General features: G+C 42.7%; 2 protein-coding genes across 4 annotated transcripts in view; one reads left to right on the top strand and one right to left on the bottom strand.

Moving 5' to 3' along the window:
• The window catches only part of LOC118792867 (storkhead-box protein 2-like), a 57,616-nt gene extending 44,731 nt beyond the window's left edge, over positions 1–12,885 (top strand). For all 3 annotated transcript variants that reach the window (XM_036550692.1, XM_036550693.1, XM_036550694.1), the window contains exons 2-4: positions 287–439; positions 5,906–8,204; positions 12,646–12,885. In XM_036550692.1, coding sequence (XP_036406585.1) covers positions 287–439; positions 5,906–8,204; positions 12,646–12,844 — 2,651 coding nt within the window. In that variant the 3' untranslated portion in view covers positions 12,845–12,885. The remainder of the gene's footprint in view (positions 1–286; positions 440–5,905; positions 8,205–12,645) is intronic.
• A 5,836-nt stretch (positions 12,886–18,721) lies between these two features.
• Positions 18,722–27,234, bottom strand: enpp6 (ectonucleotide pyrophosphatase/phosphodiesterase 6). The gene is made up of 8 exons (XM_036551843.1): positions 27,000–27,234; positions 21,995–22,174; positions 21,523–21,634; positions 20,631–20,772; positions 20,284–20,463; positions 19,861–19,998; positions 19,094–19,217; positions 18,722–18,934 (listed from the first exon to the last, which is right to left on the bottom strand). The coding sequence occupies exons 1-8, from the start codon at positions 27,232–27,234 to the stop codon at positions 18,723–18,725; spliced, it is 1,323 nt and encodes a 440-aa protein (XP_036407736.1). The 3' UTR covers position 18,722.
• Between the last annotated feature and the right edge of the window lie 249 nt (positions 27,235–27,483).

Genomic DNA, 27,483 nt, shown 5'->3' with positions numbered 1-27,483 from the left:
TTATTACTTGTTTACTTGGCAGACATTGTAATCCAGAGGGAATCGCAAGGCTGTCAATTCAAGGCCAACTTAAAAAGGGTGCAAATAATGTGAATTCAATTTATTTTCAGTTCATGTGTCAACTTATTTTTTTAATGTCTGTTTTGATTGACCACATAACATTTGACACCTGGCTCATCTGAGTACTGTTTACGGAGCCAGTGAAGAGGCACAGGTCCTGAGTGTGGCAGCTCGGCCGCGTCTGACCCCTGTGCTCTCTCTCTCTCTCTCTCTCGTCTCCTCGCAGGTGATGTGTCGCCCATCAGCATGTCTCCCATCAGCCAGTCGCAGTTCATCCCGCTGGGGGAGATCCTCTGCCTGGCCATCTCAGCCATGAACTCTGCGCGCAAGCCCGTCACACAGGAGGCCCTGATGGAGCACCTAGCCACGTGTTTCCCAGGTACCGTACAGCACACGTCCATGCGCACGCACACATGTACACACATGTACATGCGCAAATGCATGCACACTCACATACGAACAGCCGTACACACCCGCGCGCACAAACACACGCTAACACATGCGGGAACACAGCAGCCCTAGTGCACAGTGTCTGTTAAGACTGTACTTTTAAAACTTCATGCTTTACTATAAATGCATGCTCCTTTGAGTACAGATGGGACTGACTTGCTTATTTACATCAGTGTTTCTAGATTTTACATTTATTTTCATGAGAATATATAATAAAAATTAATTATAAAAAAAATTATATTTGACATCCTTGAAAGAAATAGAATAAATCTGGTAGAGCGAGCAGCAGAAGATGTGCGTTCTACTGCAAGCACCTATGAAGACAGTGCCAGCATAGCCTTTATATGCTGCTGTCATCCATTATCAGGAGCTGACAAGCATTTTAAGGGTCCCTTGACAGGGAAAGGAGTTTATGTGCTCAATTTGTTCTAAAGGAACATGCATGTCTGAAAGTCTTGTGAAAACACAGTAATGAAGATGTCGGGGGTAAAATATGTTAAAACAGGAGCAGTACAGAGACGTTTTGCAGTACAAAATGCTATTCAGTTATATGAGCCTATGGGAGTGTGTAATAAATGTAAAGTAGACGTATTGTGGTTCAGACTTGAACCTCCATCCTTGCGTTTGTATATGTCATACTGTGTGTGTGTGCGTGTGTGTGTGTGTGTGTGTGTGTGTACGTGCGTGCGCGCGCTCTGTCCATTGTGTCCCTCACACCGTTGGATGTCACATGGACCTGACTCAGAGGAAACTCCAGGAAATGGGAGAGAGCGAGGTCAGCCCAGCCCTCCACTGCTGGGGCCTCTGCTCCGCCTCTGCGCCAGATGTCACTGAATAAATCACAGGACACGGAAAGGAAACACTGCAAACAGTGAGGGGGTTGCCATGGGTACTGCATGGTCGCTCCGTGTCACTGAGAGTGTGATTCTGTCCAGATGCCTCCATATGTGCACTGGGAGAGAAAGGGTAGCCAGATATCCACCAAGAGCCCCCGTTGACTCACCCAACACCAAGGACAAAATATTGTTTTTTGGGTTATACCACAAGAATGACTGGCACCATTTAGACTAAACACAGGATTAGATTAATATGTTCAGGATATTTAAACCATGTTATACTGAAAGAATTTTAGAGTGAGAGGCATTTTCAGGAAATTTTCGACTGTGTGGGCTGTTATGGTGGAGTTTAGTGTGGGTGGGGAGTTATAGTAGAATTTTGGAGTGTGTGGGGAATTATGATGTAATTCTAGAACGGTTGGAGTATGATGGTGGAATTGTAGAGCAGATGGGGAGATACGGTGTTGTTTTAGAGTGGATGGGGATTTATAATGTAATTTTAGAGGGGTTGCGGTGCAACAATGGAATTTTATGGTGGAAGGGGAGTTATGGTAGGATTTTACATCGGATGGGGCTTCCTTTGTCTTTTCATGTTAATGAGGTGGTAAAAGTTGGAATTTAATGTAGGAAACACAGACATTTCAGCAACACATATTAGTGGGACAGAGTTATCAGACTGCCTGTGAGACACTGAAAAGACCAGCATCTGCCTTTGCTCAAAATCTGTTGCAATAGAGTAGTAAGATATAAGTACTTTTATACTTTAAGTCCATCATAGTCAGCATTTCTATTGCGGGAGACCACTGGATGCACTTCACTTGATGTAGAGTTTACCTTTAGTTCCTGAAATGTCTGGAGCATAAAGTCACTATTCTTGGCACAGATTCTCAAACATTTATTGTGTTAACGAAAGCATATGACAGGCATGGAAGTAATTCAATTTAGCCCACTAAATTTACATTAGGTTGAGAATCTGTATATGAAATGCAGAAAAGGTACAGCGGTCTGTTGTGGAGCAAAAAAAATCAACTGGAGGATAGTTTTGCTGGAATTGCTTCAGTTTGATTAGATAAAATCACATCGCATGACCTGAACCCAAGTCAAAAAGCATTTCAGCGTAGTCTCCTCAATCACTTTTCTGCTGGGTTAAGACAATGTTAACATTGCCTGTAAATTTGTCAACAGCTACAAAGGTACCACAAAGGTTTGTAAAGCAAATTATAATAATACATGCGTGTGTAATTCATAATCATAAAACGGCTCTGTCTCCACATATATGGGATCACAGGCAATGGGATAATTTATGAGAATCAGGTTTTAAAAGCATTTCCATCATAAATCCCAGGGATGGAGCAGCACCCCACCCAAGCAGAAGAGGGAGGGGTCACTGAGCTCTCCCTGCCTGTTACCATGTCTACATCTGGACACTCAAAGTCACTGCTGAATGCATTACGGTATGGCCCAGGAGGCTGATCCACTACCTAACTCTCAAGCACAGCGAAGCAACCAGCCCTGTCATGTGTTAGTCATTCTTGGCAATCAGATGATTTTGTACAATGTTGCCTCGTAATCCCATCACTGCTACTGTACTAATGCAGCCTTAACGGGGTCAGTGCATACTCTTTCTTTCTATAGGGAAGAGCAGAAGGGGGACATAGGGGTTGAGCATGTGTGTGTGTGTGTGTGACTGAGAGAGAGGGGAGTTTGGTTGAGAGAACTGAAGGGCAGGGAGGACAGTTTGAAATGAAATATTGATCAAAAGCGCTACCAGCCCTCTCCTCTGCATAATCCAGGACACAGATTGGAAGATGAGTTCTTTTGCCTCTGAATGGCATGTTGTGTCGAATGAAAAATAGCACATTGGTTTATCGGAGCAACGTGGAACCCGGAGCCCTGCCAATATCTCATTAGTATTTACAGTGCTGTGACAAACACATAGCCCCGCGCTTTGAACCTGGAGTTTATTTCCAGACAGCTTTACTGCACGAGCATGGATTTTCATGTCACTTCTCTATCACGCCCCAGAATATACAGACTGCAGTCAAAGAAGTGTCTGCTCCTTTCCAGGGAGGGGAAAAAAAAAGATTCGCATAGTTGCGTCATGTTGGTATGGCAACTAAACCAGTATGATGTAATTGCAGGCAACACTTAACCCTGACTAGTTAAGGCTTATCTGTTATCCAGGCGTGTCTGTGTGTGTGTGTGTGTGTGTGTGTGTGTGTGTGTGTGTGTGTGTGTGTGTGTGTGTGTGTGTGTGTGTATGTGTGTGTGTGTGTGTGTTTGTGTTTGTGTTTGTGTGCGCAGGGCGGTTAGAGAGGGCCCTGAGATGGACGGGTGTAACTAGGCCACAGTGTCCCCCCCTCCCCTCTGTCTGTCCCGGGACGCCTGGAGCAGATAAGGCTGTGTTTACGGGTCGTGTTTGGAGAAACCTGTCGATGGCAGGTGGATCTGTTTGAGACACACACACACAGACACACACACAGATGCGTGCAACGCCAGGCAGTGGACAGACTAAGATGGCTGATGTAATAATGCTGTGTGGAATGGTACAGCCAAATCCTGAGGCAGTCTGCCCAGTGACACAGCGTTTACTGAGCCCATCTTTGTCTTTCTTTGTCTCAGCCGCGCATCTGATCTGCAGCCAGATCATGAAAGGGTAGCGTGAGCAGCATGGGGCTCAAGGGTCATTGGCTGGGTTCCAGCGTTCCACTCCGAGCTGTACATGGCATCTTTCTGCAATATACGTTCATGACCATACATTTAAGATCAGACTACAATTCAAGAAATCTGTTGCAGCAGAAATCCTTTATTTTATCATTCACTAATGTTTTATCACTGTTTTCACTGAGCAGCTGAAAGGTAATGTTTTCTTGTTTTAAATGACCCATAATTCATATTGAAATGATGTGTCCTTTTCATCTATCATTTCAGTCATTGGTGCTGAAGGTTCAAAGGCTCCAGTAGATAGTACAACAGACAGCTCTCAAAAAAGACTTCCATTTAGTGAGGAAACCTGAACAAGGTCTTTTTTTATGGGTAAATGTGTCCTTCTTTCAGGTAATATTCCTGCTGTTAATTAAAGTGTATATATACTCTATAATACAGAATAGATATAATTTCTCTGCAGTCTTAGCTGAAGGAGACTATTCTGGCTGACCTTGCTCATGTCTGGCCTGAATAAAATGGCTAATTGTAGCTTTTGAGACTTGTTTCCTGTCTTGTCTTTCATGTAACAGAAGGACAGTATCCATTAACAGACCTGGTTATTGCAGTCAGTGGAGTGTCTATCCAAGCAGAGGCCGCAGCTTGAACATGTTCCCCATGCTTCTGTGTGTGCACATGCATGCACTGAGATTTGCACATTTCCTGAGCAGACAAAACAATCAGATGAAAAGCCATTAACTTGTGGCTGGACAGACAGAGGTCAGTTTGGCAGTATGAGTGGACTGGGATCATGGCTAGACCTCCTCAGCCATTCAGGAGCCACGCCAAGCGGCTTGTTGTTGTTTGCAAATATTGTCTTATTGGCTGTGCTATTGGGTGGAATCTCCTGCTTGTGAGGCTCATCATTTAAGGCATACTGTTCCTGCTTTCTTACATTAGCAGAAAAAAATTCCAGAAATTTCTAAAAATTCTAGATACGTGTTTTGGCTAAAGGTTACCCAAACAGCTCCTCTCAGTCTTACCCCCCAAAAGATACAACAGTATAGCAGCAGCACTCTCCGGCTACATGACTCCACAGATTGTTTCTTTCAAATCCACAGCGGATGAGGACCATTTAGCTAGCCACACAGTGCCAGTTTGAAAAGGGCACATTGATGTGACAGCGGTGCGACTGGAGGGGGGCCCGCCGCAGTCTGCGCGTTACGTTTGGAACATTGCATCACGCGAGAGTGGCTGAAAGGGCACTATGATGTAACCTGAAGTAATACCTAGAGTAGGATGAAACAGTACTACGGCTTGAGCCGAGTAGACTCATGGCCGCCAAAGAAGAATAGGGTGCCTGTGTCATACACTGTAAGGGTCATGGCAGCGTACTACACTTTGCATTTCATTGTAAACACAGGTTTACAGCTGATATCAGTAATGCATGACACTTTGTGCAATTAGGGCAAGGCATTGAATACGAGGCAGTGATTACAAACCTGCATATCAAACCAGCAAATTTTATTCACATTTTTATGATTTTTAAAATCATTTAAAATGAATTTGTATTTTTTTGGCACTGTGACATTAATTAGTGAGGAGATAATTGTCAATCTTTCAAGGAAGTAACATGATCCTGGGCAGCAGTGTGGAGTAGTAGTAAGGAGTGGTGCTTGTAACTGAAAGGTTGCTGGTTAGGTTCCCGACTGGGGTACTGCTACCCTTGGGCAAGGTACTTAACCCAGAATTGCCTCAGTAAATATCCAGCCATATAAATGGATAACATGTAAAAACTGTAACCTATGTAAGATGCTCTGGGTAAGCACATCAGCTAAATGACAGTAGTGTATTGTAATATATTACTCGCTCTAAGAACAGCTTGTTGACTGCATTTTCTGTTGGCTTCTCCACAGGCGTCCCCACACCAAGTCCAGAGATCCTCCGACACACGCTCAACATGCTGGTGCGGGAGAGGAAGATTTACCCCACCCCAGAGGGCTACTTCATCGTTACTCCACAGACTTACTTTATCACACCCTCCCTCATTAGGACCAACAGCAAATGGTACCACCTGGACGAGCGGATACCTGACCGACCGCAGCAGCAGCAGCAGCAGCAATGTACCTCTCCTCAGTCCGGAACAATCACCCCATCCACCTCAGGCTGCGTGAGGGAGAGACCCCACCACAAAAACCACTGCGACTCGTACAACAGCTACCGCGACGACATGCCCAGCATCCACGCCTCCACGCTGCAGAGGAAATCGCCGAAGGACCTCAAGGACTCCTACCCGCCGCCTCCCCCACACCAGGCCCCCGCCACGGAAAAGAGCAAGAGCTCCATCAACTTCCCCTTCAAGTCCGACACGCTGACCAAACACAAGGAAGGGGGCGGCAGCAGCAGCGGCGAGAAGCAGTCCAAAAAGTTTGGGCTGAAGCTCTTCAGGCTGAGCTTCAAGAAGGACAAAGCCAAGCAGCTGGCCACCTTCTCGGCCCAGTTCCCCCCGGAGGAGTGGCCCCTCCGGGACGAGGAGACGCCCACCGCCATCCCCCGGGATGTGGAGATGGAGATCATCCGTCGGATCAACCCAGACCTGACGGTGGAGAACGTGATGAGGCACACGGCAGTGATGAAGAGGCTGGAGGAGGAGAAGGCCCAGCGGAGCAAGGCGAGTTCCGCCCAGCACAGCGCCCGCAGCAGGAGGAGCCGGGGCCACCGGAAGGGGACGCAAGCGAAGTCCCGCTCGCAGAGCAAGACACGGGCGTCCAGGGGTGACCCCTCTGAGGGCTCCAATTTAGACTTAGCGGGAGACCGGGATTACAAGTTCTACAGCTCCTCGCTGGTGCGGTCGCCACGGGACGCCATGTTTTCCATGGAGCGCAACAGGGGGAAGTACTTGGTACACAGCAACCCCAACATTGTCGAGTCCCACTTTCCCATCACTCCCGAGTGGGACGTGTCGGGCGAGCTGGCCAAACGGAGGACAGAGATGCCCTTCCCAGAGCCCTCCAGAGGGACGTCACACTTTAAGGTCCACCGCAGCCATAGCCACACCCAGGACAGGAAGTCGCGCAATGAGAGGTCAGACAAGGCCAAAGAGCGGTCCCGCTCCATGGATAACTCCAAGGGCCCTCTGGGGGCGGCGTCCATGGGCACGCTGGAGGATTTTGACTGCAGCCCTGACGACAGGAGCCGCTATTACACCGATGATGGTACGCTAAGGGCATCCCAGGTGCCCCACTACTCCCGAATCATGCTTTCTGCTGCTAGATTTAACTCTGAGGTTTGTGTGCCTGAAATTGGGAAGGGGAACCCAGACGACTCCAAGGTCTGTAGTGTACTGGAGAAAAACAAAAGCAGAGACAGTTTACCAGCCTACAGTGACCTGAAGACTTGCTCGCCTAAGCCCGCAGCTGATGACTATTTTCAGTGCAATACATCAAATGAAACGGTCCTTACTGCTCCCTCCCCTCTAGGAAAGCCAGATGCTGATACCTTAACCATCTCAGATGGCATCAAAAAGGGATGCCCCTCTGACCGGCAAACCCCTCATCTCACTTCTCCCCATCCTACGGAGTACAAAGAGGATACAACGAAGGGCCAGAATGGCATTAGTTTAACAGTGGCCAGCCAGACTCCGGAGCCAATACCAAATGGACGCTTAATACACCAACACAACATTGACCCTGGCAGCACGGACAAGAGGAAGGAGATTTTTAGCAAAGACACTTTGTTCAAGCCCCCCCACAACGTGTTGACTGTCAGTTACGTGGAGAGCAGCCACCCAAAATCAGGCACGCTGAGGAAAACTCCGCACATGAAATCAGTGGAGGTCCTCAACAACCAAGAGCACTTTGAGAAGCCGGCCCAGCTCTCGGTGTCCCCCGGCGCGGCCGCTCAGCAGGCCTCCGAGCAGGCCTCCGCCGCCGAGGCTGCCTTCGACTACTACAACGTGTCGGACGACGACGACTCGGAGGAGGCCACGCACAAGAACGCGGAGGAGGACAAGAGCCGGGAGGGGGGCGGGACCATGCAGTGGCTGCTGGAGAGAGAGAAGGAGAGGGAGCTGCAGCGCAAGTTCGAGAAGAACCTCACCCTCCTGAGCCCAAAGGAAAGCGAAAACAACAACAGCCAAAAATCTGCCCACTCGGCCCGCCTGGACAGCATGGACAGCAGCAGCATCACAGTAGACAGTGGATTTAACTCTCCACGGTAAGGCGTGCTCCGCTGTGTTTACATGTAGGCAGGTTATTTGGGAGTTGGAGGGGGATGGTTTTGCCGTCTACTCTGTGAATAGAGACTGAATTTGCATTTCAGACTTTTTTCACACATTAGAAAAGCATATCTCAGTTTTTGAGAAACGCAGAATTCAGCATACAGCTTTTTCCTAATAGTCTGGACCATGTAACATACTGTGTTGAATTCTTCTCATTTTTTGTGAATGGTTGTGACCCTTTAGATAGAACCTTTCAGGGAGGATGCTTACAGAACTGGTCATTTCAAAAGTTAGCATCCCAAATCCAAACCAAATTTATAGTAGACACCCAACATCATTCAGTTATTCATATAAAATAGGAGCATATCTGTACTGAATGAACTTGAATGAAGCTTGGATGACTTTGTTATTGGTTGTTTTTGTTTCGTTGCTTTTCCCCTATGTTACATAGTGGACTTCTGTTGTTAGGATTTTTATAATGAAGACATTATTTTAAAATACATTTTAGTTTACATAACTTATCTCATTTTGTATATGTACAGTAACCAGCAACCTGAAAAGTTTATAATAATACACCTTAACATGACGTAATCCTAACTCCTAAATTGAATGAGATATATATCCTGAATGACTGGGTTATTTTATTGATAAATTTTGTACAATGTTCTTGTTTAAGTAGAGACTTCAAGAATTCAAGAATTCAGCATTGGTGCAGAACTATGGAAAAATGTAAACGTGATCATTAAAGACAAAACAGTATACAGATTATGTCGACAGCAGTATACCAGTCTAAATAAGTATATCACCACTCCCTGTGAGTTGCGTGTCACATATGTTCAGCACACAAAATCTCCTACACGATAGGCCTTCATTTAAAACAAACAGAAATATGACATAATCTGAAATAAAGGCTAACAGGTATCCTTTAATCATACAACATTCTGAAAGCTGTTGCAGTGCTCTATTCTCCTATCCTCCATATAATCAGTTCTTCCCAAGGAGAGGAGAAGCGCACAGCGAATGTCAACTGTGAGAAAAATCCAAAGACTTGTTGACTCACCCATTAGGTAGAATGTGAGGGAGGAGAACAGACTGAAAGTGCACTTTTGCACTGACCCAGACACAGCAGAATGTTTCTGCCTCATGTGGCTCTTACAGCAGGAGAGGGCTGTCTGGATCTGCTCTCAGATCGGTACAGGAGAGCAGGAGCTGCTGTTGGAATGAGTCCAAAGCCTGCTTTCTGTTTTTGCAGCTGAATAGGACATGAACTTTTTAAAATGAGATAATTAAGACATGTGTTCCAAAGTTTATAAAAACAAACCAATCAAGGAGCTGTTTACATGTAATTGCATTTCCAGATATAGCATGAATTTAAAAAGTGTTGTTTTCCTTGGTGATTGTCTGACTTTTTTGGTTTTTTATGTTTCAATACTGCCAATTAAATTAAGTTTTACAAAAGTTTTCAGCATGTTCATACATTTAACAAGGTGCCAGAGGGACGTCTATGAAATGCTTACCTCAGGGAAACCCTATTTTACTCCACATCTCTACTGGCTTGGCACTGGTCTGACCTGCTCCTCTGTCTCCCAGTCTCTCCCAGTCCCTCAGCCTTGACCACAGTAGGCTGAGCTTCTTTCTGTGATGTTGTAATGTACTTCTGTTCTGGAAGCCATAAGCTATAGATCAGAAGGGATCAGAGGAGTTAATATAATATAGGAGCAAGCATTTTCTTTGCCTGTTTTTGTTGTATTAAGGAGTTTACCTCCTGTAACCTTTTAATTTAGGAAAGCAGGAGAACAGTTCTACCCCTTCTATGACCACCAAAAGGTAGAAATGTCATCCCAGATGTCTGCAATTATGCTGTTAATTTTTTGGCACTAAAACACTCCTGTATTCAACAGTTAACATATACCCACCATTTCCAAGCTAATCCATACCCCTTTTCATTTCCCAATAAATTAAGGTTATTATTTAGTTCAAATAGAATAAATGTTAAAGTATGTTGTCTTTTTACTTTTTACTTTTATTGCAGGTGAAGTGATCTGTGTGTGATGCGAGCTATTTAGATGTTCCATTCTCCCTTTCCTGCTTCATAATACAGATATCAGAAGCAGATACAGAAAGGCCGTCTGTCAGCAGAAATGTCCTTTTTTTCTTCAGAGAATGGATGAAGGCCATGCCCAGGTCTTCCAGTACATCAACAGGGGTTATATGGAAATAAAGGGATGTTTTGAAGGGGATGCTTGTTGTGCCATAAGGGGTTTCTGCAGAATGTGTTCACATGTGTGCTGTCGTGAGGGTGTAATGGTACATTAACATCACATGTGTTTCTGTGTACCCACATATCCCTCAGCCCTCAAAATGATTGATATGTCTGTTAGATTTTTTTTTTGTTAGAACTAATTTATTGCCAGTAGATTTACTACTTAAAACCACAGGGATTGTAACCATTTCTCACTTACAGCTTTTCCCAGATTTTGCTTGAAATCGTATTTCCACACTTGTTTACTTCTTTACCAGACCAGTTTCTACCATGCTCTCTTGTGGACTACCATTGGAGTTTATCTAATTTCAATGTCTGTATTTCTGCCAGTAGGCAGATTTCTCACAGAAAAAACTGTATATCTAGAGAGCAGTATTTGTGGACTAGTGCAGATTCAGTGGACTGTACACCTTATATTTATGAACTAGTACGAGGCACCTCTAAACACTGTAGCGGTTTTTAGGACATGAGTTAGTCCCTCAGACTATAATGCAAGCAGTAGCAGAGGGGTCAGCTGTAATGTTTTGCAGTGTTTTTCTTCCTCACAGAGAGCTGTGGACAGTAATTCAGACCAGGGCTGTAAATAGGCTCACTTCCTGGGCCCCACACCCTGACCTGATCCCATCTGTCTACATTATGTTTCTGTGGTCACCTGTTTTGGCAAGTAACAGAGACAGATGTGTGGATCCTGAGAGCTTTCCCTTCTAATCAGCTGTTGGGGATCCAAAAGCAATAAAATCAGGAGGAGGCCAGCCAGCTCAGACAGGGGTCTAACAACTGAGTAGCTTAACACTGGAAACTCCAGTCTAACACCCACCTCTCTGGAGGCTCACAAACTCAATCTTGCCAAATGTATTTGTGTAGCAGAACACATTTGCAGAAGAGTTATACCCTATCTTACGCTGATAGCTGCAGTAAATTTGGCAATGCTCTGAAAAACTGGGAGTTCTGGGAATAGCCGAAGATCTCTTTGTAGTTTTATTTTTGGCCTGGTAGTTTTTGCTGGTCTGGTTCACAGCAGATGCACTTTCTGAAAGAAACTTGAATAGGTGGACCCTATCAAAGCTATTAGTTTAATAAAGGTGTCTGGATGATGCGTATGGATTTATACGCTGGCACAAGCAGCTGCAGCAGTCCTCTAATTTTAGCCTCCATAAAAATCATCCACTATTTCCTGGATGACTCATCGCTTTAGAGGTGTCACCACACAGTTTTTAGAAATGTGCCAATTTAGCTCCTGTCTTGCTGGGAGGTTCTATTTTGAAGCATTGTAATGCGGGTAATGAGAGCCGTGTGCATGCGTGCGTGCGTGAATGCGTATGTGTGTGTGTGGGCGGGCAGGCAGGTGTTAATGAGAGAGAGTGAGGCTGCTTTCAGACGTGAGTGTGTGGTGACAGTTGAGGAAGAGGATGATGAATAAGGCATGAGACGCATAGCACAAATTGAAACTTTTAAAAATGTGAGGGCTGATTTTCACTTTGGCCTATTGATTTTAAACTTCCGAATTCATGAGTGAATGTACCGGTGTGGCTATTGTCACGTAGATATTTCCCGCTAATGATCTAAAGAGACAGGGCCATGCTCTCTGAGTGAACTTCACTGCATTTGTCACAGTTTCCTATGTTCCTGTTGGCTCTGATGCTGTATCTGACAGATAATGTGATGGAAACTGTTTTTTTTTTCTAGCTCCTCTTCTTGTCTTCTTTCTGCATGTGGCCCTGTTAACCCCTGCCTTGTGGGAATCCTCTTTTGAAATATCAATAATAGCCATGCTTAAGTCTTAAAACTCAGTCTTAAACTGTCCATACTTGTTAGTGCAGGTTAGAGTATGTATGCAAGTGAAACTCTTGCCCTTGCAGTTTCCCCTTCCAATATAACCATCTGCTTCCCTCTCCCCTTCTCCTTCTGTTTTCTCAGCACAGCACTTTCTATAGCTTACACCTGAATGGAAAAGAGATCAATGTCTGTTTTGCATAAGGGGAGCACTCACAGCAAACAACTACCACTGATATGGAAAACATTTGAGGGAACCAGATGTGAATGATCAAGCCGAGATGTTTGGCTGTTATGACACTGCACACAAAGGCAGGAAGCCCATTATAAAGATGTGCTTTTTCTCTCTCTCTCTCTCTCTCTTTCTCCCTTTCCAACCCCCCACTCTACTCGTCATGCAGCACGCGGGAGAGTCTCGCCTCCAATACCTCCAGCATCGTGGAGAGCAACAGACGTCAGAACCCTGCCCTGAGCCCTGGACACATTGGCACCAGCAGCGGCCCGCTATTCAGCTTTCGGACCGGACCAGAGCCCCCCACTACGCAACCCGAGAAACTACAAAAACCTTCAAACTGTTTGGCGTCCATCACCAGTGTCTGACAGTGAAGAGGACCACCCTATCCCACCCCACACCTCCTCCCCCGTAGAAGACCACACAATACAACGGGACTGTTAAACCTACTGGCATGACTTCTAGACCCAACACAAAGACTGTTCCACACTGTCCAGTGGTGTCTGCTTTTGTCTTTAGGTTACTGATATTCTCTTTGGTAATTTTCTAAACTTAAAATTAGTAAAATAAAAATGCTGATTCTTCTTGGGAAGGTCACAAAAAATGGTAGTGAATGCAAAGCTTCAATCTAACCATGAGTACTTTGTTCTTAACTTGGAGAAACTGTTTACAGCAAGTGTTACTTTAGTTCCATATATGGCACAAGTTTATCAGTAGATGAAATTAATGCGAAAAAGAAACAAACAAAAATGTCTGAAGCAAGACAATGTAACACTTGCTGATACTTATTATTCAAAGTGAAGAACAAAACTCGCCGCAGATACATTAAATACAAAACTTTGTCAAAACTGAGAATGGCTTGAGCTGAATTAAAGTGTATCTAGACTGGTCCTCTGAAAAAAGCAAGAGAGGAAGAGTAGTTGGATGTGTCAAGCCTTCAACAATCCCCACGGTAATGGTCAAATGCCATTACCTGGTGTATGCTTGATTAGTCCAACCAAGCTACCTCTATTTCTCAAGTGCTTAATGTCTTCTTACAGAGAAATTAAATATCAACATTAATTTCTGATTAGGTATATAAGGTCAATGATAATACTGAGGTCAACCAATTTATTTTTTCAGAGAACAAATTTAGGTACACGTTAAAAACCTGTTTTTATTACTGAACCTTATATATTAAGTGGCTGATTGATTGTGACCTGACAGTTGAAATTCACATATAAAAGTGGTTACTGTCAAATTTATGAACTCAGGTCATGTATAGTTAACCCTGGCATCTCTTTGGCTGTGTGTAGCAGTCCAGTTTTAGATACCAACGTTTCTGTCATCACCAGTTTGGTCACTTTTATCTGTGAGTCAGCTTTGCGTGTTATATACAGTAATCTCGCTGTCTGACAAGGCACCAGTTTGATAGCAGGTATGCAAAGTTGCAGATCTGTATGTGCCATTGTAAGTTAAAACAACCCCCTCCCCCCCCTCCCCAGGGCAAATGTGTTCAATCAGTGGCTTTTCCTCTGGGCGCCGTGGTACTAACACCAGTCCCTGTTGCTGCTGTGGTTATTTTCTGCATTACTTGATAAATCCAATGGAATGAACTGGGTTCTGGGAACTTATGTTTACATGGTAATCAGGTCTTTAGGCACATCAAGTCTTTCTGATGTATATAAACATTTGGAAAACTCCTCCGCTAACTTCACTGAGGCTTCAAAGCCAGCAAATTCAAAGACTTCTCTCTTTTTTTTTTTTTTTTTTTTTAAAAAAGGCGGCTAACATTTTACAGTTAACTTGTGCATTTTTCAATTCTCTTATTTGTCGATGAGTCATAACTGCATATCTTTTCTTTCCCCACCTGTGCATTTCAATGTCAGGTGGGCTGCTCAGCAAATCAGCAACCTGTAGCACAGCCTGCAGGATGTAGGCGGCTCCACTGAGTGACAGCTAGGGGATGTTTCTGTGTGTCTGCTCTGTGCTTGCACAGCTGCTGAGCCTGGCACCGGTTTTATTACAACACATACAGGCAAGCACTTGACTGCTTGTAGCAAATGGCATGTTTTGCATTGAAATGTTTCTCTTCCCATTCGTCTACAGGAATTAGAGTTTAATTATAGCACTACAGTACATACCATGTTTTCTTATTATTATTTCAGCAGTCACAACTACTAAAGTGATTTAGTTATTCATTTGTTTTTTGTTTTTTTCAGACAGCTGAGGAATTCCACATTTCCTGGTGCTATTATCTGTGGTATCATCTTCTGGTTCTGTGTGTCATTTGCATGAACAATTGGTTCTAGTACATGGGAAATTAATACTATCCCTTCGAAGAGGCAGCGAAAAACTCCTCAGCCTTTGTATTCACAATGTTTTCCTTTAGTTCCTGTTTTGAACTCAGTGTAGATCAATGTATACACACATACATAACTACCTCCACAGCTTATGTGACAGAAAAACAAAACAAACAAAAAAAAAAATCACGAGATCTGTTTCCAGCCATTTCCGTCACACACCTGATATCAGCAAGGGTTCCTCGAATGTTGACGCAAAACTGGACATTCTCGAGTCGACTGCTTCAGAAACAATATTAAATGCTTTAGTTGCCCACATTTCTTCTGACGGCCATATCCGAACTTCTGGTAGTCGTGGACTCTGGAATCCCACTTAACAGGCTCTGCGTTATTGAGACGGGTTTTGTTCTTGCTTAATTTAGGGTTCTTCCGTCCTGCAATCAAAGGCTTAACTCCAGGGCTGTGCATTCTGCACTCTCTGGCCTCCTCAGATACTAAAAGCTGTTGTTTTTGTATATGCATTTTAAAATGAGTTCATGGAACTTGTTTCAAATTTAGGACCATTTCTGTCTGGAAAAAAAAAATGAAACAAAAACAAATGATAGTTGCTGCTCTTGGGCTCCTAGTAATATTACGTACACCTCACCTCACAATTGTGTCAGTCAGAATAATTGTTGTCAAAGTAGCCTCCCACTCTGCAGAGTTCTAAATGAGCATAGCGTTTTGATATCTGAGATTTCTTTTACCCTCGTTAATTCTTTTTTTATTATTATTATTTCATATGAAACTATCATTATAGGAGTGAGAACTCGCAGGTCAAGAGGGCTCTCTCTCTCTCTCCATGTCTCTCTATCTCTCTTTGGGGTACTTTCTAAGACCTGCTGCATTTTGTGAACTTTCTTAATGTAATCCGTTTTGGGGTTGGCTTTGAAAGTCAAAGGGAGTATTCGCAGCCAAGACAGCCTTGTAGAAACACGTTTGCACTGAAATGCCTGGTCTGTGGTTGCTGTAAAGTCCATCCAGAAGGATGCTCTGTTTATAGTGTAAAATATTTCATATGAAATAATGACAGTCCATGAAATGTCTTCCCTTAACATGACGGATTTATAACAGTGTACAATAACATTGTTTTTAATTGTGACAGTTATATCATACTGTAAATGATGTTTATCTGTCAAGCTTAGTATAATAATTTAAAAAAGAAGAAATGAGGGATTTTTTGTAATGTCTATAATATTTGAAAGTCCCTATTTGTGTAGTAATGGTGTTTACTGTTGTTGTAGTGTATGTGATATACCCTTTGGGGATTGTGTTACTTTTTAAGACAATAAAATAACATGTTTGGTTATACGTTGTAAATGTTACAAGTGATTTAACAATGAATCATCAAACAATGACTTAGACTTATTCATGCATGTTACTGTTAGAATTTATTACCCAAAACTAAAAGTGCACAAAATTATTATATAAGGACAAAGTAAATTTGCATCAGTTAATTAATAATGCAGTAATTTAGTACAGATAATAACTAGATGACAACCTAAGAAGCCCCATGGGCAACTGTAGACCACTTATAATACAAAAAGAATAGTACTGTCATATGTAGGAGCAAAATGACGTGAAACGACTAATTAATCCATGTGGTTATCTGACATAAAAAAAAAAAGTTTTACCGAAAACATGCCAGTATTTTCTGGGTGTCTGTTTATTGAGAGCATCCAATGAAATGTCAGCATCGCTGTCAGCTGATTTGTGCCAGATTTGGAGGGTAACGTTGTCACACCAGCTGCCAGCAGAGGGCAGAAAACTCTCCCAGCAAGTGTGTAGGAAAAGTAACCAGAGTATCAGCCTTTAACCACAAGAGGGAGGTCTAAGACCAACATGCGATATTCTTTTACCAGGTTTCTTTTACTTGCCCTGAAACATAATGAAACTGCTTTGCACCAAATTAGTGTGGTGAAGCTGTAACCAAAATGTTATTGGTTTGTTTCCCAGATGGGGCATTATTGTGCCCTTGGGAAAGGCAGTTAACCAGAATTGCTTTCGTGTATATTCAGATTTAGCAATGGGTGAGAAGTAAACTGTGTAACTCAGTCTGCATACTAAGGGCATTTGCTGAGTAAAAAATACTGTAGTGGTATTGTAATGATAGTACTGATCTGACAGGCAAACTTTTCCAATCTCTACAGAAGGTTCCAAAATCATACAATGAAAATAAAGTCAGAAAAGCCAAGAAAATGTTTTCCATGGATTGGGTGACAGAAGAAAAACACTTCAGTAAGACTAATAGAACCATCCCTTTACATTTACAGAAAAGTGCTGAAAGGGACCCAGTACATTTTCTCTGACAGTGTTTGCAGTAGTTGTTTCTTTAATTGCTGTTACAAAGACACTGTTAGGAATATGTAATAGCTCAACATCTCTCTGGATGGCTTTGTACCCTGGTGTCCATGCCCTTAGCAGTGCGCTCAGTGACACTCAGTTTGTGTAGTTAGAGTAGCTGTCCTCAAAGGACTGTATCAATTCACATCACAGATTATTAACTGCCATGTACAAGCACTCTGAACTCAAAGGTTTTGGGGCAGACAGTCTCTCCAACAGAAGATGTCTGTTTCAAGAGGTGTGTTTAGAATCCTATTTTGGACATACACACAACAATAGGTACACATAAGCACACAATGATCATCGTGGTCCTTGCAATGCCATCAGCTTTTAGAGAAGTCTAGACAGGTTTGGTGAGATCATCACCACCACAAAGCCATGAAAGACATCATTCAAAACAACACATGCATTCTTTAACCAGCCAGAGGAACAAATAAACTGGTTCTAAAGACTTATTGAGACATGTTGCAAACATTTGAAACCTCAATAATCTAGCAAACAACAGTTAGTAACGGAGTGTAATAACACTGAATTATCAAATCCACTGGCAAAAAAAATTGATTTCGTTAAAAAATGAATTATAAGTGTTTCCGTAAATTACTTAGAGATTTCCAGTTTAGACAAGAGATTGTTAACCTGTCATAGGGTTTATGTTAATAATACAAAGTTTTGCTCCACAATGAATATGAACAGTGGAACTCAAATACAGGCCCTCAGGTCCATCTTGCATCCGTTCATCTATCGGTCACCACAAACACAGGCCACAGCCACAACTGCTCTGGGGAGATGACCATCTGTACAGGCAGACAAGCTCACAGAAGCCAGTACCACACAGATATTTGCATTCACAAAAATAAGATGTTACAGGATATTGAAAAATTGGTCTGTGGTGTGTGATTATATTTTAGAGGGAAAGACATTATCGGGGTAATGACAGTACAGTGAGCAATAAATGCAGGGCTTAAAAAGTCCCCAAGACAGAATAGCAAAAATGCTTTTTAGACAAAATCCCATGACACAGAAACTTAGACAAACCTTTACACATCTGTGAGATTTTTATTAATAAATCTAATTAGTACAGCGTGGCTTCTCCCAGAGATACTTTTCGAGTAGAAATTGTCTTTGTAAGTTATTTGAATACAAAAACATAAGAATGTAAAAATTAAAAGTGGATTTGGTCACATTTTATGTGACATTCCAGAATAAAAGCATATCAGAACAAAACCCCTGCTGGCATATAAAAAGACAAAGGACAAACAAATACTGTGAACCTACAAGAAAAGTCTTTCTTGATTTAAAACAATCCAACATTGTTCTTGTAGTAAATGAAGGGGGAGGTTAACACCCATTTAGCTGCATTTATTTTGTCCATTTCTTAAATATAGATCGTGATTTGTATTTCTGTTTATTTTGATCACTTGCAAAATTGACAATCCCGACTTTTCCCCACAATAAACATTGAACAGCTACTGATAACTTCTATGCAAAGATAAAAAAAACCCTGTATTAAATTTTTCAAAATCTAGGGGATTTATAATGGATTCATTTTCAAAGATATCAGAGTGGTTGTGAAAGGCCTGCTTCAGTATATCTGCAGAGACAGTAGCAGCATCAGCACCAGCGCACAGCTGCTGAAAGGACTGTTCTGGGCCCGGCTCCCTGCCCCATTCAGCATGTACTCCACTCTGGACCATGACCCGTTGTTGGGCAGCGCCTGGATCCCCAGCGTGTGACACATCAGATTGTACACGTCCACTGCTCGGATTGGGCCTGCTCGCAGATTCTTCCTGAAGTCTGTCAAAAAATATATATCTCTGTATATACAATCTGTGTATGTGAGTAAATGTGAATGTGTCTTGGTGTGTGTGTGTCTGTATGTGTGTCTGTATGTGTGTGTGTGTGTGTGTGTGTACATGTGATATCAGCGTACAATAGTAAATTTGACTGAGATACCTGGCCCTTGTGCCAAGAAGAAACCCCTCATGTCCACAAACTCATTGTCGTATCCATGCCAGCCATGCTGCCAAGCCTTCGCCTCTCCACTGTCATTCTTCCAGTAGGGCAGCTTCGATTTGCTCTGAAAACAAATGCAATTGTGTGAGCACGTGTTTTGCGCCGAGACGCACCACATGGCGGCTCCCTGCCGCAGGCCACAAAGGGGCTGGGCCGCTGTTTTGTGCTTGCGCTGGCCCCTGGCCTGCCCCCAGCTCGCATTCATCTGCTGCACAGGGGCCTGGAAGGCTTTGGAATGCCATTGTGCACGTGTTCTGATGCTTGCGCTGCTGCGCTGGTCTCTCTCAGGCAGTCTTTAGGGGCTGCACGTTACCTATTGTTTTGGTGGAACCGCAGCAGTGTGATTTTTGAATGTCAAGGTTGGAATGGCACAGCCCAGTCAATCCTTGGAATGGCCAGAACAAACAGTGCATGCCTTGCTGTACAACACAAACTATGATCACGGGTGTGGAAGAGGACAGATGAATCATTTGGTCTGACACCCGGGAACAGCTGGTGAAGTGCATGATGGGTTACTCAGCTGTGCTGCTGCAGCAGGAGTGACCGTGACACATTAGGCTAAGAGGCCATAGAGATGTGGGAATAAGGAGGAGAAAGGCAGTAAATGGAGACTGCCCCACACATGGGTGTATCCAAAAGGAAACACCTGTTTTCTTACACTGTTTAAGTACGTGGATAGATTCTGCTGCAGCTAGATAGGGACATACCTCAGTGATGAACCAGCCAGGGTCAGCCACTAAGGTCAAGGTTGAGACAAACTTCCCCTTCTTGTAATGGTAACGATCAGGGATTTCTTCTTTCTTGTAGACATTCATGTTCTCCACAACACTGAGTCTCCTGTAAATCTGAAGTAAACCGCACTGGTATTAACAAAAGATCATATTCATACTGAACTTTACTCTAGTTCTGCAGCAAGGGAGTCAGCACATTGGATTAACTCCAGTGAGTGAAACAGAAATTAGGGGAGACGAGGAGTTCAGCTCAATTCACAAGTTGTATTGACATTGCATGATGGGTCCTGTTTAATAGGTGAATAAATAAATTATGGGAAATATGCTTTCATGTAGCTGAGAAAGAATAAACACGTTATGCCAAAACTAAACCTGTAAAACAGACAGAGTGCAACTCACCGCTTCAAACTTTGCTTGTTTTGGCCACAAACTGACCACAGGTCCCCTATCCATCATCTTTATGATATCTGACATGTTTATATAAAGCTCTAACTCAATGACTCTCTCCATCCACTTAATTTCAGTCATGCCGTGATCAGAGAACAAGATGACGTTGAGGTCATTTTGCAGGTTTTTCTCCTGAAATAAATGAAGATTTGAGACAGTTCAGACAATAGTAGCAGAATTCATTTACATATACATATGTGATAGCCACAACAATCCAACAGGTTTGGATGCTGGGAGCTGTCCTCCCCTTCAACGTTGTTCTGTCTCTGTAAACGGGACATCTCTGTGCAGAGTCTGACCTTAATCCTTTGGTTTAAAGTCCGAAAGGCGATGTCCAGTCTGCTGGTGGTCATCCGCACCTGTGGGGACAGGGGGCCATAGTGGTGGCCGTCCACATCAATCTTCTCGTAGTATACCGCGGCCATGTCTGCTCTGCCACTACTGATGACACCACAGCACAGAGACACAAAGACTATGTGGCCTTTACATTGACCATGGTGTGGCAACAGTCGCCCGCCATTGCAAAAGAAAATGTACACTCATTTCACTTTCAAATGCGAATTAAATGAGAATTTCTACCAGCAAAGTAATTCCATAATTCATTCATTTCTGTATGCTTATGGACAGGAAAGCAGGTCTTGAACAAAAACACCTTCAAATAACTATGCTACTTTAATAAAATTTCACCCATCAACCCCTAATGTTCTAAATGTTAGACATTTCAGTGATTTTGTCTGTGCTTTTTGGCAGGAGGTCCTGTAAAACTGTAACTAATTATGCATTTTTATAGTTAGATAAATCTTACCTAGTAAAGTGCCCGCCCTGAGTCATTCTATTGTTTTTTATTTGTTATTGTTATTGAATACATAACAAAGCTGTTGCTCCTGTCATTAATACAGTTGTCCCCCAGTCATTCTTGTAGTAAATTATGGATCATTTTATTTGGAACACAATTTTGCTACAACTAAAATGTTCCCCTTCTTCGCTGGAGTTTTATTGCACAAAAAGTGCAAGCTAGCACACCTATTACACAAGAGTAACTATTTATTCAGTGTGGAATCTCTCTCTCTCTGTGAGTTTGTGTGTGTGTGTGTGCGTGTGTGTGTGTGTGTGTGTGTGTGTGTGTGAGCCCTGCTATATGAAGCCGGTCCATTAGCTCAGACTGTATGGAACTACCAGTGTACTTTTTACCTTAAGACATTGAGAGCATTCTCAATTGAGTCTGTAAAGTTTTTCTCTGATGGATTGTAGACATATTCCTCACAGTGCGTTGGTTTTACACCCAGAATGTCCACTTCACAACCTAATCCATACCAAAAACAAAGAGCAGTTCAATGGTGTGTGGGTGTGTATCACAGATTTGTGTAGACACATTTCACTACAAGGAAAAGGCTATTCCATAGGAAGTACTGTGGCATCAGCATAGATCAAGATTCTCATGTTCTCCTCACAGACATTCCTCCACATCACCAAGATAAGCAAGATAATTTTGAAAATATATATGTGTATAATTTCACTACAATGCTTCAGATTTAAAATACTGAGCCTGCACATAAATTGGTTACACTCAAGCACACCCTTCGCTGTGGGGGTCCATTTCTTCCGCCTTCTGAAGTAAAAACTATTGAGTGAATTAAAAACAAGGTACGTACGAGTTTCTCACCTGGCCAATAGTACATGTAGACGTTTTTGTTGAGTTTCTGCATGGTTACCCAGAGTGGCTCTGAGCCGTCCCACCACATTCGTAAACGGCTGTCCGGATTGGTTCCGATGTTGAATTCCTTCAGTGTGGCTTGGTCCCACATGTAATTCCCAGTCATTTGGTGCACCTCACAGTTCCGGCCTGAAAAAAAAAACACATACTTCCATTTTTCAACACATTTCAAGGAAAAAAATGTAGTCTTCATGGCAAATTTCAGAGGGGTATATTAGTTCTGTAGGCAGCGGTGTGAGCCTACACCGTATTTTACATTTTACAGCTCAGTATGTGTACTTACATCATACTGGTTTGTACCAAAATGTGTGTGGTCTAAGTAAGGAGAAGTTTGGCACTTGATGGCCAGCTAAGGCAAAAGCCTTAATACATACATCCAGACACAGAAACTAATCCAAATGCCTCTTCACAAACCACAGGTGTCTGGCAGGTACTGAAATGTCACATTCCCCTGTGGCAGTACCTTACCAGGTTGATTGTGGAGCCTGCATTGGGACTGACAAGAAAAGGAATCATAGAGGTAAAAGCGTCTTTATGTTTTCTTTGTGGTGTTCTGTATAGCTGTATTAAAGTATGCAATCTGCAGAAAGATCACAGACAGAAGGATTGTAGGGAGCTAAAGAGATAGAGGTACTCACAGCAATAGGGCAGTGATCAACACTGTACACAAATTGGTGGCTGATTCTGATTATCTAAACCCCAGGTGCAGTTTTCTGGTGAGCATTCTCAGATGCAGCTGTAGATACACCTACATGCCATTGCTTGTAAGCAGTACACGCAGCATTGCAGGAAGTTGCAGTGATGGCAATAAACCATACACACAGAAGATAGCAAGGAGGAATCAATATATAACTTAATTACTAGCTAGCTAACCTCCACACTATGTGCATTTGATCTGTCTGATTTGAAACCAACAATAGCGATTTTTGGAGAACTTTTTTGTTTTTAACAACCACAGTCCATAAATGGAATAGCCAGGGAAGTAGTTTTGGGAGCACAGCATAGCATAGCACAGTATGTTTAACATACACCAGCGAATATATCATATACCAACCTGCATTTTAAGCGACCCCTTTCAGACTGTGCTAACACCAAGATGATACCATAGATTTTACTCTTGCAACAATGCTGCTAACAAACTGCCTTCATATATTACATATTACATATAGATTCAGCCATAATATAGTCATGTAATATAGTCATATTACATATAAGATTAATTGACTATATTATAGTACCATTTCCATGGTCAATATTGCAGAGGTGCCTCACTTGTGTGCTTTTAAAGTTCTGCCTAAATAATGCTGCTTACATCTGTTCCTTTGTTGCCTCTTTATACCAGCAATGTATGAGTGTGTAGCACTCATTCATTTCTGCTTTTGGAATGATTTATTTTTAATCAGCTTTTTTTCTGCAAACACACTTGTGAATGATTCCTGCAGGGGACAGAGGTTTGGCACAGGGTGTCAGGGTAGGGGGAAGGAGGGTAAAAGGCCCCAGCTAGGTTTTCAGCACTTAAAATATATGATTTCATTATGAAAACACATTATTGCCCCCTTATGAACTTATTTATCCACAACTGGAAATGAAAACACTACACCACAGATACTCCCCACAGGAGAGGTGTCGGAGTGAGTTCAAACAAATACATTTTTGATATCACCTCAAAGGCAACCACAGTTCCCAGGGGAACTGTTCACCTCAGCAATAGGGTATGAATCAGCACACAGTCTTCAGGGTATATGGCAGCAACCCCTCCAAATATTTTGTGTTTTATGATTGAGCATTTTCGTGAAACACAAGTCTTTGAAATCACTTTCTGCATTTGGTTGAGCACTGGCGGGGTTACAAACGTTAATTTCAACCCTAAATAAACAAAATCCCTCAAGTTGGCATGATGCATTTCATTGCCTCATGTATCTGTTCTGCAGATGTGCTTGCATTTCACAATACAACATTATTATCTATTTATCCAGCTGGGTATTTACAGGAGCATATCAGGTTAGCAACAAAGGATACAAACCTGTAACCTTCTGGTAACAAGTTGATGTCCCTGCCCACTTTCCCTATTGTTATGCAAAGTTCTGGTGGGAATGGCTGGCCTTTTGTGAAGTTTCATTAAGCGCTCCCAAAGAAACAGGAGATCTCTTATGAAAACCGTTTTTTCCCCCCTAGTTAAAACTTTTGGAAACCTCAAGCACAACTGCCCGTGCTGACAAATAAACATATCCAGCTCTTGCGTGACTCGTCTCCCCTGCAAAGTCAGTCTCGGCTTGGAAACGTGTCGCTGAGTCCTCATCTGCTGTGAAATCCCCCTTCTGCATGATTACAGTCTGGCATGAGGCTGAGGGGCCTTGTGCCGGGCCTGCTTTGTCTGCTTTGTTCGGTTATGTTGTTAATGCCCGTGTGCAATTGTCGTAGTGGATTCACTTCTGACTGAACCGCCGCATTGTGACAGGGAATGTGTTCTATTAAAACAACTAACATCAGCAAATCCTCTACAAAGTGCTTGAAAGACTTGAGGGATTGGATCAAAATCTATTGATTTTAGAATTTGGTGGTATTATTACTATTCCTAGAGAGGCTGCTTGAAGATTCTGTGCAAAGTGACAGAAACAAAGATAGTTTATCCCCACCATTACTATGCACATGTAATTTTATTAAACTTCCTCCAGACAAGTCATGCTGCTATATGCAAATGAAATATACATTTTAAGTCATACAAAATGCCTCTACTTCTACAACAGCTTTCCAAACAGCAGACAAAAACTGCACTATATGACCCAGTCTGTGGTCAGTTGCATTGCAACCCTTGACCAGGTGAGCTACACAGCAGGCTTATCATTATACACCAGCCCTTAACCATTAACCATTGTTCAGGTAGTGCGTGATTTACATTATGTTCTATTCACTATCATGCATTACATCCATAGAGATGCTCTGAGTGTCTTATACATGAATGATAGTGGAGTTTGCTGTTTGTGTGTTTGTGTTTGTCTGTTGAAGCTTTGTGTCAGCACTCAGTCTGGATGACAATTGTTCTTTGTAGGCTTTAACAGGACTTTCAAGTGGCCCGTTCGCTGGCCGGGAGTGCCGACGCAGGCTGATGTACTGTAACGGACACAATGGCACTAGTGTGGAGGTGGGGAAGTGCAGAGCCACAGAGTGAGTGGGACATCTCGTGTGTGCGAGGTTCTGAGCCTCGATGCATCGGACTGCTCGCCTCAAGACAGCTGTGCCAGGCTCCTGTCTGTCAATGGGCATATTCAGCCAATGACACGGCCTTGCCCCTCACTGGCCTCTCTCACTTCTAATGCTTGAGTCAGTTACTTTTCGCTTGTCTTTAAAATTGTATCATTTATTTACATTTCCATTGTCTTAAATTTCCTGAGCATTTTCAGTTGATAATTACTCAGTGTAAACTAGGAAGCCAGTTCAATTCCATTTTCCAAATGTTAAGATTGTTAAGAATTCAAAAGTCAACTTCTCAGCTGTTTATACTGCACTTTGAAAAAAAAGGCTAGAGATACACTTTCAATTTAAATAAACAGTGTCTATTGTAAATCCAGCACCTGAGAGTTGTTTACACTAATTTACAACAGAGCACATGCTGGGCAGGTTGCAGATTATTTGCACTGTTTACAATATGTGCAATCCCAGTTGATGGCAGCAGTGATTGACATTGAAACATGATGAAGCTGGCCACAGAGCATGCAACACAATTTAAATTTATTTAGACACACCACATGCACTCCAACAACACCTACAATGAGAGTACTAATTAAGGGGGTCCATCCACTCAACAACAAATTTCTAGTCTGAAGAATTAAAGTTTCATATAAGATTAAGATTAATGCAGTACAGTACACTATTTCTATGTCTAGTATAACTTGTGAAAGCTTCATTCTTCAATGCATATCTACAATTCATGTATTGACTACTAACAACACAAAGCACAGATGTACAAAAGTTCGGTATTTTCTTTTCAGTTGGCATGCCTGTTCAAGGCGGAGAATGCATGTGCTCATATTGTGAGATACCCAAACAGCCCAGACAAATTTACAATGCATATGTAAAAAAGAAGTGACAGAGGAAGTTCGTGAATGGAAATGACACGGATCACACTAAAATGACCTTCAGATCAGGTATGTGAGGGACAGTGTCAAGCATCTCTTTTTGGAGAGAGGGCGCGACGACTTTGCCCCAACCAAGAGTTTGGATGCCTTAAAGTGCCCTGCTGCTGAGGTTTATATTGGTAATCCTATCTAAGGCAGTGCATGGAGTCAGGTCATCGCGACTATACTACCCTGGGTCACATTTGTTACAGAAATTCACATCTGAAAGAGGGCGAGGGGCAAGTTTAACATTAACATGACTCTCGAGAAGGACTTGGAACCTTGGATTAAGCCCATTTTTCCCAATATAACAATTGCACGCAGAGCAATGTATAAAATGGTATGGTTCCAACAAGTTAGATACGGAGCACTCCGATTTAGCGCAAGACAAAAAATTTGATGTTTGCTTGTTATGCAAGTTCTTGCCAAACCTATACACACATCTGAAAAACCAACACTGTGTTCAGGGTGAGTAAGAGCAGTATTTCGGGTGTGAACGAATAAAAAACTATCATCACAGGATAGATACTATTACATATCTACCCTGTGATGATATTTTTTATAGATACGTAACAGTATCTATCCTATGATGATGGTTTTTTCACTCTACAGTGCTCTTACTCACCTTAATCACCCAAATCACACTCTTCAGCATCTCTGACAACTTCTGAAGAGTACAAACGGAAAAAAGGTTCTATTAGTCATATTACTTGCCGTTTTCTCCTAAGACATTATTTATTTTCTCGATACGATATTAAATGCACAGTTTTGGACCCCATCAATGCTACAGCTATCACGCACAACATATAAAGTAACTGTGAGTGATGTTAAATTCTCACCTGTCATGAGAGAGTAGTAATTGGGATAGGAGAGGCTGGGGAAATCGGGAGTCATGTAATCCACTTTAACACCATTTTCCACTATCTCCTTAAATCCAGGCAAGCTGTCCAGATCATCAATGTAATCGTAACGGAATCCATCGATCAGGAACACTAAAAGTTTTCGTCCCGCGAGGCAGTTTCCCGATAAACAGAGGATGAGAATGATGGCAGTGACTGATGTCGGTCTTGTCATGGTGGCCCGAGACTGTCCTCTGATAGGTGCTGATGTAGCGGGGTGTATGATGAATCGGTGGCCGGGAGTTGCTCCAATTCAATGAGCCGTGGGCGGAGTTCGCCTTTCAAACTGAGCGCATTTATCCCTCCGAATTTATCAGTCATGGCTCACATTTTTTTCCACGTAACCCCAAAGCATTTGAACCATTGTCAAAGCAACTAACATAAGTTATTATACAACCAAGACCTTAATTATTAAAGTTTTAGT

The sequence above is a fragment of the Megalops cyprinoides genome, chromosome 18, assembly GCF_013368585.1.
Source record: "Megalops cyprinoides isolate fMegCyp1 chromosome 18, fMegCyp1.pri, whole genome shotgun sequence".
Taxonomy (NCBI): Eukaryota; Metazoa; Chordata; class Actinopteri; order Elopiformes; family Megalopidae; genus Megalops; species Megalops cyprinoides.
Note: the sequence above shows the minus strand (reverse complement) of the source record. Positions and strands in the feature narration are given on the sequence as shown.

Bases quoted from the DNA above. Each gene is read 5' to 3' on its own strand.
- enpp6 (XM_036551843.1), bottom strand. From the start codon at position 27,234: ATGACAAGACCGACATCAGTCACTGCCATCATTCTCATCCTCTGTTTA. The intron at 20,773-21,522 runs GTAAAAAGTACA...TGGTGTCATCAG, and splicing joins AATGCTCTCAATGTCTTAAG to TAGTGGCAGAGCAGACATGG. The intron at 19,218-19,860 runs GTATGTCCCTAT...ATTTGTTTTCAG, and splicing joins CTGGCTGGTTCATCACTGAG to AGCAAATCGAAGCTGCCCTA.